The 21,575-nt window shown below is 39.1% G+C and overlaps 3 protein-coding genes across 3 annotated transcripts; 1 reads left to right on the plus strand and 2 right to left on the minus strand.

Moving 5' to 3' along the window:
* The first annotated feature begins 8,758 nt into the window (after nucleotides 1–8,758).
* LOC131329802 (uncharacterized) lies at nucleotides 8,759–10,632 on the plus strand. Its single transcript, XM_058363173.1, has 3 exons — nucleotides 8,759–9,151; nucleotides 9,906–9,999; nucleotides 10,102–10,632. The coding sequence occupies exons 1-3, from the start codon at nucleotides 9,089–9,091 to the stop codon at nucleotides 10,422–10,424; spliced, it is 480 nt and encodes a 159-aa protein (XP_058219156.1). The 5' UTR covers nucleotides 8,759–9,088; the 3' UTR covers nucleotides 10,425–10,632.
* Nucleotides 10,633–11,224: 592 nt separating this feature from the next.
* Nucleotides 11,225–12,081, minus strand: LOC131328734 (iridoid oxidase-like). Its single transcript, XM_058361638.1, has 2 exons — nucleotides 11,966–12,081; nucleotides 11,225–11,845 (listed from the first exon to the last, which is right to left on the minus strand). Exon 2 carries the CDS (start codon nucleotides 11,762–11,764, stop codon nucleotides 11,225–11,227), a length of 540 nt encoding a protein of 179 aa, XP_058217621.1. The 5' UTR covers nucleotides 11,765–11,845; nucleotides 11,966–12,081.
* Nucleotides 12,082–12,562: 481 nt separating this feature from the next.
* Nucleotides 12,563–14,396, minus strand: LOC131330281 (uncharacterized mitochondrial protein AtMg00810-like). Its single transcript, XM_058363815.1, has one exon. It carries the CDS (start codon nucleotides 13,947–13,949, stop codon nucleotides 12,873–12,875), a length of 1,077 nt encoding a protein of 358 aa, XP_058219798.1. The 5' UTR covers nucleotides 13,950–14,396; the 3' UTR covers nucleotides 12,563–12,872.
* Nucleotides 14,397–21,575: the final 7,179 nt, after the last annotated feature.

Genomic DNA, 21,575 nt, shown 5'->3' on the forward strand with positions numbered 1-21,575 from the left:
CATATATATATATATCATTTTGTTAAAATGAGGGACTTTCATTTTCCGATCAAATTTTAAAAATCCGAACCGTTCAATGTGTGCAGAACGTAATTTTAAGGGTCCGCGCGTGAAATCAGCAAAAAAAATACTGGGAAGGGCGTCATCCGAGCAGTTTTTTTTGAACCGTTCAATGAAAACTGCTCGGATGAAGCCCTTTCCGGTCATTTTTTTTGCTGATTTCTCACAAAGACCCTTAAAATCACGTTCTGATCACTTTGAGCGGCTCGGATCATCGAAATTCAATCGGGAAGGAGAGTCCCGCATTTTAATAAAATGAGGGATCCCTCACAGGAACCTAGCTCATATAGAGGAATTTTCAAGTAAGGGATCCCTCATTATATATATATATATATATATATATATATATGCATTCATCGTGATAATCCACTAATTGTAGTTAAGAGCCATTAAGAAACTGACTCAAAATGGGACCCCCAATATTTAACCTCAGGACCCTCAATGTGGGTGATACATTTCGAATAAATAACACCAACGCAATATTAAAAAATACCACTCATTGGCTAAGATTGGCTGATTATTTTAAAGTGCCACTCATCCGAAAAGCCCGGCCTTTGTGTCTAAATCTTCACGTGGAATGTCACTTACAATATTGGATGCATCAGAGAGAGAGAGATGACGCACTGACGGCCGGCCACCACCACCACCATATCCACCGGCCCACCACCAACTTGGGTGGTTGTGAACTCAGAGAGGGTCGGAGTTTGGCCAAATGATTTTGTGATAAAGTATATAATAAATGCTCTTCCATAAGGTCACAAGTTTTATTTTCGCGGAGGTCAAATATTTTAAGCTTTTAGACATGCCATTGGAGGTTATGTCCGATCGTTAACTTAAGGGCATGTTTGATTACAGATTTCATTTTAGGGAGATTCGTAATGAGGTAAGATTATTAATGAGGGAATGAATCATTTATTCATATTTGTTTTGCACATGATTCGATTGTAGGATTGTAAATAACATGTTTGTTTTGGCTAAAATTATGATTGAAATTGGGATTGAAGTGAGTTTTTAGACTGGTCTTGCTCAATCCCATGGGGATGGGATTCATAGTAACATCCCCATGGTATTGCTAATACCCCCATTTTGGGAGACTAACAATTCCATGCGACAACTAGTCCCTCCCACACACTACAAGAAAAATGGTCATTCCCGGCATTTTAATTAATGCCGGAAAAGCCACTATTACTGCCGGAAAAAAGTAATTATTACCGGCGTTTGTTTAAAAAAATGCCGGTAAAAGTCGAGTTTTCCGCCAAAATAATACCGCCAAACTATTACCGGCATTTGTTGAAAAAAATGCCGGAAAAAATGTTCGTATAATATAAATATTTTTCATTGTGCAAGGTGAACCAATATGGTGGCCAGCCCAGTTGATAGCCTCACGCGCGCGCGAGGCTAATGTTACGAGTTCGAATCTTGGGGGAAGCAATTTCTCCCCAAAATTTGCGCGACACGTGGTCGCCATACAAGTGCTAGGTGGGTGCCATGTGGCGGACACGTGGGTGCCACGTGGCATTTTGTCTTATATGGTGCAATTTTTCCCGGCATTTGTACAAATGCAAATAAGTCCAACTATTCCCGGCATTTATAAAGACCTTTCCCGGCATTTGTACCTTTACCGACACAATTCTAGACGACATTTGTAATAAACGCCAGTAATACTCTTTACCAGCATTTTTTGAACTTTTAACGACGTTAACGACGTTTGTGAAATGTTGGGAAAAACAAAATTTCTTGTAGTGACAAAAGCCTAACCAAACAAGGTATTAAAGGCCCCATAGGATTATTAATCCAATCCTTCCCTCCCCCCTCCCCAGTCCCAAATCTCCTATCAAACATGGCTTTAGAGCTCCGAAATTAGTCGAGATGTGTGCAAGTTGGTTTAGACTAGGGGTGTACACGGTCCGGATTGGTCCGGTTCTTTAGAAAACCAGTAACCGGACCATTTCAAACGGTTCTAAAAAATTGAAAACCAGAACCTAACCAATATATGCATGGAACCTAACCAGAACCAAACCGCAAGACCGGTTCGGTTTTGGTTCGGTTCCGGTTCTATTCAATAAGCATCAAACACTTATTTACAAAATATGAACTCATAAAATTAAAGATATAGAAAGATAATTTCGTGGAATAGGAAAGGAAGAAAGAAAATAAAAGCTTTCCTAATAAATGAAATTTCATCTCTAAATAAATTAAATTTAGCAAGGAAAAGATTAACCTACCAAATTCGAGTACATATTTAATTACACACACATAAGTATATCTATATTTATCTTAGTTTTAAACGGTCCGGTTCGGTTCTAACCACGGTTCATTAATTGAGAACCAGTAACCGAACCAAAATTAACGGTTCTTATTTTTTTGGAACTATAACCTGACCATAGAACCACAGAACCGGACCAAATTGGACGGTTCGATCCGGATCGGACCGATTTTGCGGTTCGGGCGGTTTTCTTGAATACCCCTAGTTTAGACATTAGTTAAGGAAAGAAAACACTCCAAGGGATTTGGTTGGTCAATAGAATAGAGAGTTAGTAGGAGTAATTAGTTATCCTTTTAAGAGGTGACATATTCAGAAAAAATTTTTGGACTACTGAAGGGTTTGCTCGTCGTTAACTTCAAGGCATTGGAATTAGTCAAGGCGCGCAAGCTGGGCTTAGCTAAGGGTTACAAAACAAATGCTTTGTTTGAATTGCTTTTTGAAAAAAAAAATTTAATTCAAAAAATACTCATTACCCCAATTTTTAATCATTAATCACCTCTATCTTCAATCATTATTCTCATTTTTCTCTCTATCTCTCTCCGATCATTACTTATATTTTCAATCATTACTCTCATTTCTCTCTTCACTCATAACCAAATAAAATTTATCAAAAACTCATCTAAACATTGCAAAAAACTTGTGTGGTCGTGGAAGTGTGCACAAATCCATTTCTATCATCTCACACGTGTCTATCCTTGACAAAAAAGACACCAACACGTGTGACCCGCCATTGATAGTAGAAATCTTAGACTTTGACTGGCCCTGGATCTGGCCCCACCCGCACGTGAGACATATCCGCTCTGTTTTCTTGCCGGGCCCTCTTTTGTTGGCCCATCCGGCCCAGTCTTAGGGCCCATAAACTTGTCATCAACAGTGGCATTGTTTTGTTGATTCAACCCCGACCGGTAATTAATCAACCACCTATGATCTAACAATAATAGTATCATATACTTCCAGCATCATGTCATTGAATCTAAGCCGTTGATTTTGGCAACGGGTCACAAAGGATAATGACAAGAACGTCATCGACTTGACTAGCACTTTTTTTTTGATAACCGGATGTCCGGTTGCACGCTTCGATCGACTAATCTCAACTCATCGCTAAACGCTTAAGTGACCCTAAGATTTTGAATATTTGGTTTCCGTGCGATTCGAACAAGGTCTAGAAACTGCACCGGTCATAGCAATATGTAGGTCTCCTTTTCTAAATTTAAAAAATGGGGTCAATAATTCGATTGTTGGCAGTTTAAACAACATGCTTAATAAATAATTGAGCAGTCATGTCTCTCACAAGTTAAATACGTGAGGTAATCACAATTCACAACACTGTATATATGGTGTATTAACATATCGGGTTTTAATTAAATAATTAGTCGAGATTAGGACTGATCACTGATGGATTTATTAATTAATATATACACATGCAATTAGCACCAAGTTTCGATTGTGCATGATAATGCCACAATATTCTATTTTATTTATATAATAATATTTTTATTGATTTGTTAGTGGAATATCCAATAAGAAGTGAAAATTATATATGCTGCCTTGTCCAGTTTCGGGAAAACATCCTGACGGTTATTGAATAGTAGTAACAAGTGGCAGTGATTGGTATTAATAAATAGCTTAACAAATCCTCATTTAGATTATAAGTTATAATACTAAAATGCTGTGGATATATAGGTTGGAAGGGGGAATTATTTAAAGAATAGGGAAATGAGAAAAAGGAGACAAACTTTAGTCGACAAATAGTGATAAGAAAACTAAGACCAAAAGCCACGATTGCTTCCACTTGTGTATTCCTAAGCCTTATACTATGATGAGAGAAATATGAATGATTCCACTTTGTTTGGTTTTGGGAATTTTTTTTTTTATGTAGTGAGCGGTAATGAGTGGAGAGAGAAATAGACAGAAAAATTTATTGAGAACCGTGCAAAGAAAAAAACATTTTCTCAAAACTCGAAAGTGGATCAAGTAGGGATCGCATCAGATCTCACTTTGAAAATCGGAACTGCTCTTTATGTTCAACTAGATATCGATGAGTCTCTTATATGAATTGTTTCTTGATGTAGCTAAAATATGGATCAAAACTATGAACCAAGACAGCTTCTATTATTATTAGATTAAAAAAAAAAAGAATCATATTCAATTGAGGTGGTTTGTGTATGGGTTCCTAATAATTAAACATTTCGATTGTAGAAGGGAAACCCATGTAAATTCCACTGAAAGTACGTACGTAGAACGTTCACACCCACTAATAACGAATTGCACGTCATACTATTGGACTTGGCTCTCCATTCTCCGACGAGCACGTAAAATTATAGTGATGAAATCATGCATCTTTATTTTTAATGCTTTCTTACTTGGATTTTGGACACACACAGAGCAAGCCCAAATTGAAGTAGCAGAAATGAAAACCAAAACCAAATGTATCATGTACAAGTTGTACTTAAGAAGTCACATATTTATCATATGGTTAAGAAGTAAAGGTGTGGTTGTTCATTTGTGAACGATACTACGTACAATTTTTCTCTGATCTCGTCTGTCTTAACGACATGCAATGTTTCTAAGAGTCCGTTTCAGAAGACCTTCTTACAAAATAAGTACTTATTTCACATTTTTAAACTCAAAAATAATGTAAATAAAAAATAAATTTCAAAATTTTTTTCTGCCCGTATTAAAGATCTTAATGAGATCTTTCAAATTAGATTCATATTGCATATTTTTAAATTTCAATAAATCTACTATTTTTGAACTTAAAATTACCTTATTAAAAAATAAAACTTATTTGGTGTCCGGGAACGAGGCCTAAATCATATTATATATTCCTCCTATGCACCTATATCATGACACCATATTCTAGTTAGCGTTGAGGAACGAGTCAAAAGAGCAACCAATTAATGAAAACCGAGTTTGAAAGTGGGACAAGATTTTCTTGTTTTTAACTACAATTATTTATTAAGCAACCCGATCTCAAACGAATTTTTAGCCGGTTTTCAATATCTTGATTTATTGAACATTGATTCGTAAGGTTATCAAAGCGAATAGTAACTGGTTTAACCTTGATTGTCCACGGAATGTCTTGTTAAAGTGTTTAACGAAACCAAAAAAGTAATCAAACTTGGTAGCTTAGTTCGTTTGTCAGCCTGGTTTCTTTTAGAGAAGTTTTGATAATTAATACCCGTTAAGTACATTTTCAGCATTAAAAAATATTTTCAACATATTTTTGGAAGACATTAATTATCAAAATACGTCACTGGCTATCGTTTTCCCTAAAAGAATTAGTATGGTCTAACCTATGTGGATTGACCAGCCGAAAAAAGAAAAAAATTTATGTGAATTGAGCTCATAAAGGCCCATGAACTAGTTAAGACCCTTATAAGGCTTATCTTAGAAAGTGGTCACTCTTATTCGCTCTTCTGGTTTGGGAAAAATTAAGAACAAGAAAAGCCCAAGATTTTGAGCCCAACAAACACCAAACAAAGCCCAAGGTTTACTTCAAGGTTCGTATTTCTTGCAGAATTCGTAAATATATTATCGGTTTTGCTATTGTCAGTCCAGTAGGCTAACGATAAGTACACTAAAAGACAAGAAAAATAAGTATTTCTATGTATCTTTTACGCCCTTTAATACACATTCACACACTTATTATTGTCAGCCCAATAGGCTAATTTTAGAATTTTCCATATATTAAGATATATATATATATATATATATATATATATATATATATATATATATATATATATATATATATATATATATATATATATATTTACAAGAGATAGGTGAATGTAAGTATCAGAATTACATCAAGCTATAAACAAGTCCACAATCGATATAAGCTCAACGCAATTAATAGTGCCATTAACGTGAGAAAGAATCTAATCTCAACAAATATAAAAGGAATAACACTCACACTTAGGTGAAAAGATTCGAAATCGAATCCTGACTTTCTATTGAGAAGCACGAGTCGTAGACCAACTGAGTTAGTCCTACTTGGTTAAACAAATGCATGAGGTTACATATATTATAAATTTCGGTGTACATTTATTATAATGAATTTTTTAAAGTTAGGGCTCGTTTGGGAGCCTAATTCTTCTTCTTCTTTTACTTTGTATTGTGAGATATAGGTTTTGGATTGTGACTAGAACAGATTATGAATCTGATAGAATGTTGAAAATGAAAGCGAAATAGAACTACTTATGCAAAATCGATATATGGGCTTATCTATATATATTTAGCAACTATTTCAGTTTTTTCCCTTTCTTCTACCTTTCCTTTCTACCTTCAATAAAATAAATCCTTAAGGAAATCCCTCCACATTCTAAGCACAATCTTTTTCTCTGTTAACATACATTAATCCAAGCACAATCTTAAGGATCTAATTAAAAGAGAAGTTTATTGAATCACCAAATCTCATTGCCTTTCACAAGAATGGAAAAAAAATAAAAGCATTTTGTAAATTCACACCATCTTTTGATTTTCCTCGTTGCCATTTTTCATTTTCATTTTCTTTTTATTTTTGCATAGATAAGCTCCAAAGAAATGGATGCAGCGGTGTTAATTATCCTCTTATAAGAATTAAAACCTGTCATCGTAATTGATAACATTATTGTCTCATCATTATCGGCTATGATTTATATATTAATTAATCTTAATTAATCTTGTTGGAGTAATTTGTTACTCCATGAATTTCAAAGTTCATTTCTTGATATATTTTTCTACTCTATCTGTATTATTACTAAAAATAACATTCTGTATGATTGTATCCTCCCCTTAATAAAATGGATGGATTTTTTTTGGGATGTCAATTTTGGTTGATTTTTTCAATTGTGCCACTTGATTTTTATACGCGTAGTGTTGGGTGTCTAGAATTGTAATTTTGTGTTCGGCTGTGATAGTAGACCAGCTGGTGTGATCTAGGTGTTTCGCGGGATACGTGTTGTGTTTTAGCCGTTGATTTGGGTGCTGTCATTTCCTTCTCCTTATTACGCCAGCGGTTGGTACTCTTGAATATTGTGCTGCCTTTTGTTAGCATAAAAATATGCTAAAATTGGACATACGTTAATCTTTTAGAAGTAGTCATCCGTAATTACCCACCTAATTAACACTATCGTTAACCGCAAATTACTCAATAATTCCGGAGTATCATGTGGGGCTGTTTAAAAAAACGAAGAAGATAACCATCACACAATATAGGTTGTTTCTTGTCTTCTAGTCGACCAACAAAAGTGAGTAATAGTACTCCTGTTGCAAAATTTGTTGTAACGTAAATGGTTGGGAATACCATGTAGACGGTGGGAGTGCTGAATAATTACTCACTGTTAACCCAAATTTGAAAAGCGTTCATGACCACTGAAACGATTTAAACTAGTTACAAACCGAATTGCCAAACGAATATCTCTCTCAGCATGTTTACCTTTAAATACAAGATCGATGTACCTCTCTCCTTCATCACCCCTTTTACTCTTGGAGCGGATTCCAATATATATATGAAGGTAATTTGGATTTAAGTATCCATTGAGTCAGTACATTCTGGCATTGTAGATTACACCAGTAGTTCTTTTAGTTTCATTCAAACATTGTGACATTGTAATCCATGGAAGCCTACTTCTTCTGTACCATAATTTAGGACATGTGTTCATGTTTTCTACATGGGTCCGGAATACTTTACAGCCTAGAATTCCTCCTTTCAGTTATTGGTTGTTTGCTTTTCGCAGCTTGCTAATAACTGATAAGTTGGCTAGATAGCCTGGATAGGATTCTCCTGTAGCCGTATGACTTGAAGTTTGCTAATAATTTTGTTGGATCGTGTCCTACTTTTTTTCAATCTTATGTTAGTCCGCCTTCTGGGACTTGAGGTATAAAATTGTGGTTGTTATCTGTAACGAATTGTCGTTGATATGGAATGTTAGATCATTCTACTGGTTGTCAGTTGCCCATATTGTAGGACATGTTTCTTCGCAGTTGCTTAATGTTCCAAGGATAAACATGACAAGCGTGAGTTGGACTTCACAGGTGGTTTAGAAAGCATAGTGTACTGGGCTGAATCATCAGGTTCGATTGGGCCTAGTGGATTACCAGACATTTTGGGCTAAGCGTTCAGGCTGAACTGTGTATGACGGGCCGATCATATGGCCAGAACGTGTGATCCAAACTGAATCTTGCTGGGTCGAGTCCAGTCCTACCCAAGCCACAGTTATATGATCCCCCTATCTAGCGAACGGACCATTTGGCCATGTCAGCATAACCGCTTGGTTTACTATGTCATCCATGATGCCACACTAGACAATTAGGGTATGTGCCTAGCTTAAGACAAATTAGAGTCTCACAACCTAAAGATTGAGGTATGCTGTTACTATTCACCTAAAAGCTCTATACTTCGCATTCTCAATCAAGGACTTACTTAACCATTGGTCCCGATCGTCACCTGTGTTAGGCGCTGATTGTGGTTCTTTGCCTTGAAAGACTAGCGGACTAGGTCTGAAGGCGGACCTCCGGCTAGATCCGAACCAGAGAACCAAATAGGAGATTCCTGAAGAACACCACCCCACACCTAGTGCTTAGTCCTCTTTTACGGATGTTATTTCTTCAGGATACCCTCTAATTTGTTTGGCTGATTTTTTTTTTTTTGTTCTCTTGTTTGGCATAACTTTCAGGGTCTATCTGTCCTCGCCTTATTCTACTGGCTCTGGTGATCCGTATGCTGGTGATCATGAGTCTGATTTGTTGCTTTGCGGTACAGGTCAGGCCAGAGCAATGTCAGTTCCGAAAGATGCTATTAAAGCATTTAGGCTTCTCAATGAGAGTCAGGTAGCTCAGGTACTGAGAAGAAAATTTTCTTTTAACATCTCCTTCCAAAATGTAGCTTCTTAATTACTCATGTTTATGTGATTTTCCCACAATGCTATGAAATCATCGAATTAAATGTCCAGTGTATGTATGTGCTCTTACTTAGTTACACTGTGCTTGGGAGATTAATTTTTTTGTTCAACTTGTGTTATTAATGTATGTGTGCTATAGTATTGTACAACTTGCTATATATTCCACTCAATTTACTTTTTTGAGCAATTTACCTACTCGAGAGGTATCCATTTGGCCAGTTTATATACTTTATATTAAAGCTGGAGAGTATCTCAACTGGTAGCAAGTGTGACTGGCCATTTCAACTTCGAGCATGCAGTCATTTGTTTCTACTTCTTAGAAATCATGTTAATAGGTCAAATATCACAAATGACAAGTGCGTGCTAATGATGTTCTTCACAACTTTCAAAATAGTTGGGGACATTTTGTGTGGTAGCTGATGTTTCTGACTTCATCGTGTCATTTTTAAGATCTCTGTTATTGATTATTTGACTCCCATTTGTTCCATTCTTTGATCCACCTCCTAGTTTTATAACCTATGGAATTAAAAGATAATGTAACGGATACGTCCAGAATGTGGTGCGTTCTATAGTCTGTTGTTGATTCAATTGCTAGTGACCTAAAAATAGGGGATGATGTACTTGAAAATGAGTCGGTGGTGAAGTTTTTCAAGTCCCATAAGTATGGTTTCTGATGTTGGTGTTTTCTGTAGTCTGTTGTTGCTTCAATTGCGAGTGACCCGAAAATATGGGATGCTGTACTTGAAAACGAGGCACTGGTGGAGTTTTTCAAGTCCCAGAAAAGCAGTAAGAACTTTTCCGCCTTCCGTTCCTCTGTTTTTTTTTTTTTTTGGCATTTGTTACCACCAAGTTTCATGTTATTCATCTGTGCAAATAATGCCTTCTCAGATATGGATCCAGTCATGGAACAATATGCTGCCGATGCAAGTTTTCTTGATCGTCAATCATCAGAAATCGTCGATGATTCTTATGATTCCGCGCAATTTGCAGATTATGCATATGAGCATTATATGGATTATTTTCAGGGCGTGAAGAGTAAAGTGGTTGAGATGACGAACAAATTATCTGATTACTTTAAGGATCTATTTAGAAGCCCAACAGCAGAGACCGATGGAAGTGCCGGAACAACCTTTTCTGGTGGAGCTGTCGCGGCATCCTTCATGGGATTGGCAGTCATGGTTATTATGTTGGTCGTGATGAGGAGGGGTTAGGACTCATTCTCTCTTGATGAGTGCACTGATGGATTAGCTAAGCTTGTTAAAGTTTTTTTGTAACGGGATTTTGATGTTTCTTATAGAGTGCACAGATGGATTTGGGTAGTTGCCAAATAAAGAGTTATGATAACTTTCAGCAGATTTTAAGGAAACTAGTGAATTGAAATATTGAATTGCCAAAATCAAATTTCTGTTGGCCGTTGCACATCATTACAAGTTCGGATCAATGACATTCTCTTCACCGGTCTTCGCCCTTGCTTTTGGTGTTGATAACAAACTTCCTGCACTGCTTCAATACAAATATGCGCCACAGATTGTAGTCTTTAGAACAGGTATTTTATCAGCAGCAGCTGAGAAAACCAAATTTACATCGCATCAGTGTGATCATACATCGCATTGCACCGCGTGTCAATGGCTGTGTGCAATCCAAACCAACCTCGGATTGCACTACTGCGATTGTACGTACAACCGTGATTTGCCCTGTCAATCTATAGCGAACTCCCTGAAATGCATCCAACACCATTTGGTTGTCTTTGGCTCTGGGTATTGCAATGCTTGATCAAATTTCAGTGCCAACAAAAATAACTTCTTCTTTCGATACATGGTGTTGGTGACAAAAAATTATTTTTTGTTGACAACATTTATTAAGAAACACAAGAAACAGACAACATGCACCACAACGGATGAAATTGCAAAAACAAGGCCAAAAACAAAACAAACGATATGATCACCTCCACATCATTTATTCATCCAACAAAGCATAGAAAATGCATCATGTTTTTCCATGAACTTGAAACCTAGATGGTCACTTGTATGGAATTTCGCTTAGTGGGTATTGCTTTTAACGGTACTAGCTTCCTCAATCCCATCCCCGCCCTTTCGGTCATGTCAATTTCTGTAGTCGGAGAGCTAACCTCCCAATCAAAAGAATGTATGAGGGAGGCCAGAGCAAGGTGAACCACCCGTTGAGCTAACGCAAATCCAACGCACATCCTTCTCCCAGATCCAAACGGGATGAACTCGAAGCGTTGCCCTTTGTAGTCAATGTTCTTGCCCAGAAACCTCTCGGGCTTGAAAGACAAGGGGTCGTCCCAGGACTCTGGGTCCCTCCCGATTACCCATGCATTCACAAGCACTTGTGTATTCTTGGGTATTTGATGCCCCATGTAGCTAGAATCGTGCATTGCATTCCGTGGTAGAAGTAATGGAACTACAGGGTGTAATCGGAGGTTTTCCTTCACTACTGCCTGCAAATAAGGGAGCTTATCCATATTCTTCTCTTCAACCTTCCCGTAGAGTCCAACGACCCTATTTATCTCTTCTTTAACCTTTCTCATTCAATCGGGGTTACATAGTAGCTCTGCCATTGCCCATTCGATTGTGCTGCTTGTAGTGTCTGAACTTCCGGAAAACATTTCCTGCACCATTGACACTTACATTGAAAAATTACCAAGAGTCACACGGACCGAATAGCTTCATTTTTAAGAAATGTCCAATTGAATCACAAACACACAAATGGGAATGAAGGATGTTATCACCATTATGATAATAGTCACATTTGACTCTGATATCTTGCCTGGCCTTTCTTTGCCATCACCTCCGTACTCCAGCATAACGTCCAGGAAGTCTCTGTTCACCTTCTCAGTACCTGAATGCTTCTTTTGCTGAAACCCTGTCGGTCACAAACTCGGCTACGATCTTCATGGCTCGTCCCATGTGCCGATCCATATTTTGGTCCCCATGGAGTCCATCCATTTCAGAAACGGCAAGAAATCCGCTACTCTGGGCTTAGCCAACTCCCCTATCTTGTTCATGGCATCGAAGAATTCATGCCCTCCCTCCGAGTGTGGTTCCAACAAATCTCTCTACAGCATGAGGTTGCCTATCACATTGAAACTCATGAGGAAGACAAAATAGGTTAACTCTACCTCGCCCGATCCTCCAAATGCACGCGATGCCAACAAATCCTCCTCGATCCACCGGGTCATGTTATTGACGCATTTCTGCCCGACAGCAGCTGCATCGTTGACTCGTTTGCTGACCAGGAGCTCCGTGGTACATAGTTTCTGTGAAAGTATTGAGGAATGGATAGATATTGTATTGAATTCGATAATGAAAGTATACAATGAGACCTATATTTATACAGGGGAGAGCGCCTAACTATGAAAGGAAAATCATCCTAATTACAATACAATCGGAATCAATTACAATCCAACTGAAATCAAGGGGATCAAGGAAATCACATCATATAATATCATATCGGGACACGATTACGATTTTATATGATTATGATAAAATCTAACATCCCCCTCAAACTCAAGGTGGTAGTGCAGATGCCAGCTTGAGTTTGGACACTAAATCAAGAAAACGTCTAGGAGGATGAGCCTTCGTGAATATGTCTGCGGTCTGGTCAGTTGAGGAAACTGAGAGAAGACGATCGCTACCTCAGACTACATGTTGTCGGATGAAGTGACAATCAATCTCAAAATGTATGGTGCGATCATGAAACACATCATTGCGAGCAATTTGAACGACACTCTGATTATCACAACAAAGTATAGTGGCAGTGGAATGAATAACACTCATATCAGTGAGGAGCCATCGAAGCCATATCAACTCCTGAGTAGTGTCAGCAATAGCATGATACTCTGCCTCAGTACTTGAGCGAGAAATAAGAGATTGTTTCTTACTTTGCCAAGAGATGAGAGAATCGCCAAGAAAGAAGCAGTAGCCTGTGGTAAATCGACGATCAATAGGATCACCAGCCCAATCAGCATCAGAATATGCACATAACTCAAGAGAAGAATGTGCTGAATAGTAGAGGCCATGGAATAGGGTGCCTTTGACATAGCGAAGAATTCGAAGGACAACATCAAAATGAGTCGATCGAGAAGCACACATGAATTGGCAAACTATGTGAACAGCAAAGGCAATGTCAGGTCGGGTGATAGTAAGATACACAAGACTGCCAACCAATTGGCAATAACGAGTGGCATCAGGAAGTGGCGAACCATCCAAAGGAGTGAGTTGAGTGGTCGGCTCAAGTGGGGTGGATGCAGCCTTGTTGTCGGTGATACCAGCACCACTAAGAAGATTAGAAGCATACTTAGCCTGAGTGAGATAGTAGCCATCGGATGTAGATGAGATCTCAAGACCTAAGAAGTAGCTCACAGTACCTAGATCCTTCATCTGAAACAGCTTGTTGAGAAAGGCTTTAAGATCAGAAATACCAACATTATCATCACCAGTAATAATCATGTCATCAACATAGAGAAGAAGAAAAATGATACCATGTGCAGACTTTCGGATAAAAAGTGCCGAATCATATTGGCTAGAAGAGAATCCAAAATTCTGAATAGTGGTGCTAAATTTGGCAAACCAGGCACGTGGAGCTTGCTTGAGACCATAAAGAGCACGATTAAGTTTACACACTTTGTTTGGAGGATGATTATACCCAGGTGGAGGCCGCATATAAACTTTTTTGGTAAGATCACCATTGAGAAAGGCATTCTTGACGTCCATTTGATTTGAATTCCACTTGCGTACGGCAGCAACCGCAAGTAAACTCCAAATAGAAATGAGACGAGCAACTGGTGCAAAAGTTTTCTCATAGTCAATACCATACTCTTGAGCAAAACCCTTTGCAACCAGATGAGCTTTATAACGCTCTATAGAGCCATCGGATCAAGTCTTTATCTTGAAAACCTACTTAGAACCAATAGGAGTCTTGCCAGGAGAAAGGTCAACGATATCCCAAGTGTGTGTTTTATCCAAAGACTGTAATTCTTCTGCCACTGCTTGCTGCCAAAGAGGGTTAGAACTTACCTCACGGTAGGAGTGAGGTTCATGCTGAGAAAGGATAGTAGAAAAACAATGATAATCACGAAGATGAACAGGTACTTCCCTTACCTGAGTAGAACGACGAAGTGGTGAAGCATCAGATAGAGGTGGTGTAGAAAGATCAATAGGAGGATCAACGGACAGAAGCGGCACCTCGGGATAGGTTGTATAAGGAAGCTCAGAAGAACCTATATCAACGTCATCAAGGAATATATCTGCAGAAGGGTCAGTGAAGAAAGGAGAAGCAGACACAGCAGGTAAGTGAAACTTGGACATAGAAGAAAACATTTTGTATTCCCAAAATATGACATGCCGAGAAATGCAAAGACGTTGGGAAGAGGGATCCCAACATTTATATCTTTTATGCTCAATCGAATATCCTAAGAAGCAATATAGACGAGGGCGTGGTTCCAACTTTGTACGCTCATGAGGTTGTAAGAGAACAGAATAAGCACATCCAAAAACTTTGAGAAGACTATAGTTTGTCAATATACCATATAATCATTCTGTGGGCACGCGCCCCGAAAAATCCTAGATTTTTGGTTTTAAGGCAGGGTGCGGCCCTCTTTGAAAAAGCGCGGCGAAACGCTTCGATTCAGAGTCGCCACTCGGGTTTTAGCAGTGAAATACCCAAGGAACCGAACTCGAAAACCCTTGCTACGTTTGCTTGATTTTGAAAAAGGCGTAGACCGGTCCGTTGTCACCTTTGATATCTGAGGTTCGGGAGCCATGTTACGAGAGGGGAAGGGTTTTATGGCACCCCTCTCGCCCAATCCGGAGATCGGTCTCTACTCGGGCATTTTTGTAAAATGTTTGCATTCTTTTCTCTCATTGATCATTTTTAGCCAGTTAGGGCGGGGGAGCAGTTAACGGGGATTAAAACTGTAACAAGTTGCAGTTATGTGATAAAATGTTTATGGATGATGATTTGCTTTTCAATGATGAACATAGATTGAGAACAAGCATTGAGAGCAGCCTGAACAAGTTGGAGTACACTGCTCATGAAGGGACGTGAGCAGGTATCGCACCAGTATGCACCGCCCAGGCCACTGCATACCAACGCAACCTGCGCACGCCACCATGACACTGGCGTACTCCATTTATTTAGTCTCATAGTCTTTGTTTGCAACCCTCTGGGCTCTGAAAAGGGACCAGCGCACACCCAGGACAAACCACACAATTAATAGAGCAGAACATATACAGCTACAGCTAGATAAAACGGCTTTAAGCCACAAAAGACAACAGAATACCCCAAAAACAGTGTGGGGACATAAAAGAGGCCAAGACTAAGCTAAGATGCAAGGGCCAGCCACTAGATCTTGGGAAAGACTGTTGTACGCCAGTCAAGGGACACCGTACGCCAGTTAGCTTCCTTACCCAGTGCTTGACTTTGCACCATCTGGGCTCTGGAACATGACCAAAAAGATCCCAGAGGTCTTCTAAACAGATAAGGAGCAAGCATTAACTATTACAGCTAAGCAACTCTAAATATACAGAAAGCAGTAGACTGGTTATTAGCATGCTAAGGTGATTGACAGAAATGTAAGCAAGCGAAAATGATGATCAATGATTCCCACGCCAGTAGTGCGCGTACTGCCATGACTGGCGTACGACATTATGTTACTAGCATGCGCCATTTGTTCATCTGACACGTTTGTTATATTTTACCAGTTTAAGGCCAGGACTAGTATTGACTACTAGCCTGGACCTTACTGGTTCCCCTCAGGGGTCGAAAACAGAAAGAAACACAAAGGTGGTATACCTTTGGATGGGATGAATGGATGATTTAAGCTTTGATTTGGAGGGATAGAGATTGGATGGTGACAATGTAGGGGGTATATCAGTGGAAAATATGGCTGAAAGACTTCTTTCCTTCCTCTTTCAATGGAGGAGAAAAGAGAAAGAGAGGGGAAAGAGGGCTTTTGGCTCTTTATGTGGTTAACCCCTTGCAAATGAATGCAAGGGGGTATTTATAGAGGAGAGAGAGACTGAGATCAGGCTGTGATCAGTTGAGTTAAGGCTTGGTTAGGTTAGGAAGGAGCCTCCCATGCATTAAATGCGTGAGACAATGTGATGGATCTTGTAGGAGGGAAAGGGGAACGGCCCTGGACGATATAATCATTAGGGGGACTGTAGCCCACGTTAGGGTGGCACAAAAGTCTCATCCATGTGGCTGAATAAAGTTGATTTGACTGGGCTTGACTGGCGTGCGCCATGTATTGACCTGCGTGCGCCAATAATAACTGAGTCAATGGTCGATGACCGACACATGGCAGTTAACTAGCATACGTCAGCACAATATTGGCGTAAGCCAGTTTGGGTTTTGCTGGGGCTGTTTGGTTCTGGTTTGAAGGGTTTGAAATGGGTTTGAATGAGGTTCGGAACGCTCAAAACTCAAACGCACCATCGTCCCCAGACTGTTCTTGAACATAATCATCATTGGGGAAATAAAAGACCGTAAAATAGCATTATCTGGATGGTCCAGAATGGGGTGTCTACACATTCATAAGGAGACTGATTCCCAATGGTGGGGGATGCACGATTAATGGTATAGATAGCGGTGAGAGCCGCTTCCCCCCAAAGTCACTCAGGACAAGAGGCATTTATAAGAATTACACGGACAATATCTAGAATGTGTCTATGCTTACGTACGTTCAGCGCGACCATTTTGTTAAGAAGTGCCAGGACAAGACCTATGTGTCAGGGTTCCATTTTGGCGAAGAAATTTTAAAAATTCTGCTTCTTTATATTCCATGGCTGTAAAATCTTGACTTTTAAAATATTAGTCATGTGGTCCGAATAGAAACTCAATACTTTAACTTAATTTTGATAGACTATGCAAAGTGAATTGTGATCTGAATAAATGTGAGAATCCTAATATAATTTTGTAAATACTATTGGACAATTGAGTTCCATGTGATACATGGTAAGAGTTATGCGACGAAGGATTTTTTCTTAAAAGTCGGACACCGCCACGTTGATCCTCGTATTTTTAATAGTCTACGTTGAATTTTTGAGAATTTTCGGAGACCGAAATCTGAACACGTACGGATTAAAGTCGCGCTCATCGGATGTGTGATATGCCATGTCATTTAGGGGAGGGAACATGTGTAATTCCTTATCCTATTTCACCATTCCACTGTTTTATATACCAGACAAAAGGGGAATTAAGTGCTATTAGTTGTACAAAGCAAAGGAAGGAAAAAAAAAGAGAAGAAGAAGAGTGAACTCCAATAGTCGACTACTTCCCCTTCGAACAAGCCGCTCATTGGAAGACTCCATTGCCGAGCTTCCTTTTCCCTCTCATCTGGTAATCTCACCTTCCCACTCTCTAAATTTATATTAAAATAGGTATTTCACGTATCTATATTAGAAAGTGGAGTGAAAAATACAAGACACCCAAATCACACATGATACACGCACACCACCACAAATTGGCAGCCCCGACTACCGGCCACCCTATGCTACTTCCTCTCACCTCTCACCTTTCCACCGTATCTTTTTCTCATCACGCGTTCGCCGCACTAGAACACCTAATATTTTCACACAAGCAAAACTCCTTCCGCCAAAGAGTTCGAATTCGAGACTCACCGCGGTTATGAAATCAGCCCTAAAAATAGGATCTTAAAAGCCTAATTTGAAATTCTTGATTGTTATTGACTGATTTTAGACTAAGGCTCAGGGAACATTGGAAAATTGAGGTATCCACTTGGATATCTAAAATTTACGTGAAAAAAATAGAATACCTAAAATTAGTAGAGAAATTAGACTTTTAGTGCACTAATTGACCCTAAATTGTCTAAAGGAGTATTTTGACTTTTAAAATACATATGACACTACCTCAGTTATATATGGACATTACTACCTAGAGTAACTGGTTAAATTTCGGATATAGGAATAACATCAGAACATTACGCGTAGGTGCAAGTACTGGGAAGTGAGGTGACGCATGTAAAGTGAGACTGCTACTTCTTTTTGGTGAGTTGCGCATACTTTAGTTACTTGTATTTTCTGAAATTTTGAAATGAGATGCCATTGCTTGATTTTGCTGGAAAATATGGAATTTGAACCTCCTACTTTGTTTAATTGATGTCAATGCATGAGATGGCTGGTTTATAAATCTTTTGAGTTTCAGTTAAATTAGACCATGGCAATATGTTTTGGAAACTTGAATTTTACTGGTTGTTAGTACATGCTCGTGATAATATGATTCATTTGAACGATGTCCCGAGCGCTAGGGGACGGGTAAAGATACTAGTGGCGTGAAGTAATAAGGTAGGAGATGCAGCCAGGCATCACCGGGTAATGATATCTTACCACTCTTCAATGGGGTCGCTCCCTAACCGATTGGCAAAATTACCGTTGAATGCTATTATCGCTCAAAAGTGAAAAAATTGAAAAAGAAATGAAATGAAAAGGGTCTATCTCTTGGACCGAAGAAATGAGCTTTCGGACAAAAATGCTTGTACTGGATGGTCAACAAAATATTTGAATTGTTGTTTTGAACTGTTTTATAATGTGAGGTATTTCCATGGTCAAACTTGTAACTTTGCTATACGTTTCTCACCCGAGCTTCAGCTTATGAAAACCTTTTTCAATTTTTCAGGTTAAGGTAGATAGCAAGTTGTGGACTGAATGGAGTGCTAGAATAACCATGGAAAATCATGTGTAGTCTAATGATTTGTAATTATTATACTTGTACACGTAGAAGCTCTGAGATTATGTTATTTATTCTATGCTTCTGCATACTTTGCTTATATGGTTCATAATGACAATAATGCGAGAAATCCCTAAACTAGAATATGACCAGGCCTTCGACGGCTTAACACCCGCTTGGCCGGTCACGACTTCCATGGTAGGTTTTGGGTCATGACAATGGCATTATCAGCACGAAAAACTTTGATTGGACGAGAAAATTGAGTTTGGATCATTTTAGAAAAATCATAATAAATCTGTTGTAATTCAGATCTATTTTTCATGAGATATAACCATGTAAAACGAGAATAATCATCTACGAAAATAACAAAATATTTAGATCCGCCCATGGTGGTGTTCGGTGAAGGTCCCCAGATATCAGAATAAACTAAATCAAAAGGAGCAGAGGAGAAAGAGTCACTCTGAGTAAATGGCAATGCTGGTTGTTTAACAAGTTGACAAGAAAGACAATCTACATGTTCATCTTTAACAGATCCTAAATGTCCACTTGAAACTAGGGTACATATTCAACCAAAAGACGCATGACCCAATCTAGAACGCCACATACCAAGAGAATTAGAAGAATTAGACGTAAACGAACATTGTGATTGACTCACTGGAGGTGCAAAATTGAGAGATGAGAATTGAGATGCAATATGAAGATTGATGAGCTGATATAGATGTTCGACCTTACGGCCTATCCCAAGAGTTTTACCTATCCAAGGATCCTGCACTTGACAGCCAGTAGCAGAAATATAACGTTAAGCCCAAGTTCACACAATTGACCAATAGAGATTAAATTCAATGTAAGTTTAAGGATCAAATATGTATCAGATAGAGATATGGTGGAAGTAGAGATATGACCAACATGCATGTGAGAACCATTAGCTGTTTGGATGGCTGGAGTGTGAGAGGCAAGTGATTTTTAGGAAAAAATGGTAGAATCAGATGTCATATGGTTACAACAAGCTGAATCAAAGAACCATGAGGATATACCTGTGGCAGCAGACAAGGCGGTAGAATTCTTACCAGACTCGGATAAAATACCACATTTTGAGAGAATGTCTGCAAAAACTTATTGCAGTTCACTTTTGGTAAACTGAGTTGACGGAGGGTATTGTTTGAGACCTTCCAAGATGATCTGAAAGTATGACGCCGTGACAGATTGCTCCATAATCAGAGAGCACGGAGTGAATCAACACACCAGAGATCGGATGCAAAATACCGAAGAATAACCGAAAAAAGGAGGCGGCGTGAACCGGTTAAAAAAATATATATATGGTGCAGAGTCGATTTGAAATTGAAGCGGGAACAGAACGAAACTGGAGTTGTGGTGTCCTTGTGTGGGTGGGTCACGTGTGTATGGTTTTGTTGCCGACCGATAATATTGAAGCTAGCTGGTTTTAATCTGGTTGAGTCGGGTGGAATGATAATGATCAGATGGGGTTGACTTGAATTTGGAATTGGTGGGTTTGGACTTGAAATGGTTTCAATTGGTTGGAATAGATCGAGATGAACCCAACGTGATTGTTGGAAACTGAAGATGGTTTTGGCTTTAGTGGAACTGAGATGGGTTTAGGTAGTAGATGGGAAAATTAGAAATTGATGGTAATTGGTGGAGTTGGCTGTGATGATTGAAAACTACTGTGGTCTCCAAAAAAAAATTGGTGGCTGCAAAATGGTGAGACGGTAAGGGCAAGGCGGAAGATGGCGATGGCAAGGCTAAGTATTTAGCCTTAGCTCTGATACCATGTGAAAGTATTGAAGAATGGATAGATATTGTATTGAATTTGATAATGAAAGTATACAATGAGACCTATATTTATACAGAGGAGAATGCCTAACTATGGAAGAAAAATCATCCTAATTACAATTCAATCGGAATCAATTACAATCAAACTAAAATCAAGGGGATTAAGGAAATCACATCATATAATATCATATGTGGACACTGTAGACACCCTATTTTGGACTTTCCAAATTAGTGTACTTACGGTATTTGATTCCCCGATGATGAATACGGTCAAGAGCATCCTGAGTGTTGGTGTGTGTTTGAGCTCTGAGCGTTCCGAACCTCATTCAAAGCCCTTTTGAACTTCTTTCCAAACCCTTCAAGCTAGAACCAAATGGCCTCAGCAAAACCCTACTTGCATACGCTGGTACTGTGCTAGCGTGTGCTAGTAAACTCATACGTGTCAGTCATCGATCGTTGACCCAGTTTCTAATGGCGCACGCCAGTCATCTAGGGGCATACGCCAGTCAAAGCTAGTCAAATGTCACTATTCAACCACGTGCTCGAGACTTCTGCGGCCACCCCAGTACGATGAACAGCTCCCTGATGATTGCAGACCTGCAGGGCCGTTCCCCTTTCTCTCCTATAACACCCATCACCTAGTCCCATGCATTTAATGCATGAGAGGCTCCCTCCTTAACCCAACCAACCCTCAACCAGCCTGGTTAGTGCCCCTCTCTTCAGCCCCTTGGCCTATAAATACTCCCCTCTCTCACTCTTGTAAGGGGTTCACAAGGGTTACTTTCATTTAAGACTTCAAGTCTCATTCTCTCTCTCTCTCTCTCTCTCTCTCTCTCTCTTGTTTTCTTGCTCTCTCTTTT

The sequence above is a fragment of the Rhododendron vialii genome, chromosome 6a, assembly GCF_030253575.1.
Source record: "Rhododendron vialii isolate Sample 1 chromosome 6a, ASM3025357v1".
Taxonomy (NCBI): domain Eukaryota; kingdom Viridiplantae; phylum Streptophyta; class Magnoliopsida; order Ericales; family Ericaceae; genus Rhododendron; species Rhododendron vialii.

Bases quoted from the DNA above. Each gene is read 5' to 3' on its own strand.
- LOC131330281 (XM_058363815.1), bottom strand. From the start codon at position 13,949: ATGGACGTCAAGAATGCCTTTCTCAATGGTGATCTTACCAAAAAAGTT.
- LOC131328734 (XM_058361638.1), bottom strand. From the start codon at position 11,764: ATGAGAAAGGTTAAAGAAGAGATAAATAGGGTCGTTGGACTCTACGGG.
- LOC131329802 (XM_058363173.1), top strand. From the start codon at position 9,089: ATGTCAGTTCCGAAAGATGCTATTAAAGCATTTAGGCTTCTCAATGAG. The intron at 9,152-9,905 runs GTACTGAGAAGA...TGTTTTCTGTAG, and splicing joins ATGAGAGTCAGGTAGCTCAG to TCTGTTGTTGCTTCAATTGC. The intron at 10,000-10,101 runs GTAAGAACTTTT...ATGCCTTCTCAG, and splicing joins TTTCAAGTCCCAGAAAAGCA to ATATGGATCCAGTCATGGAA.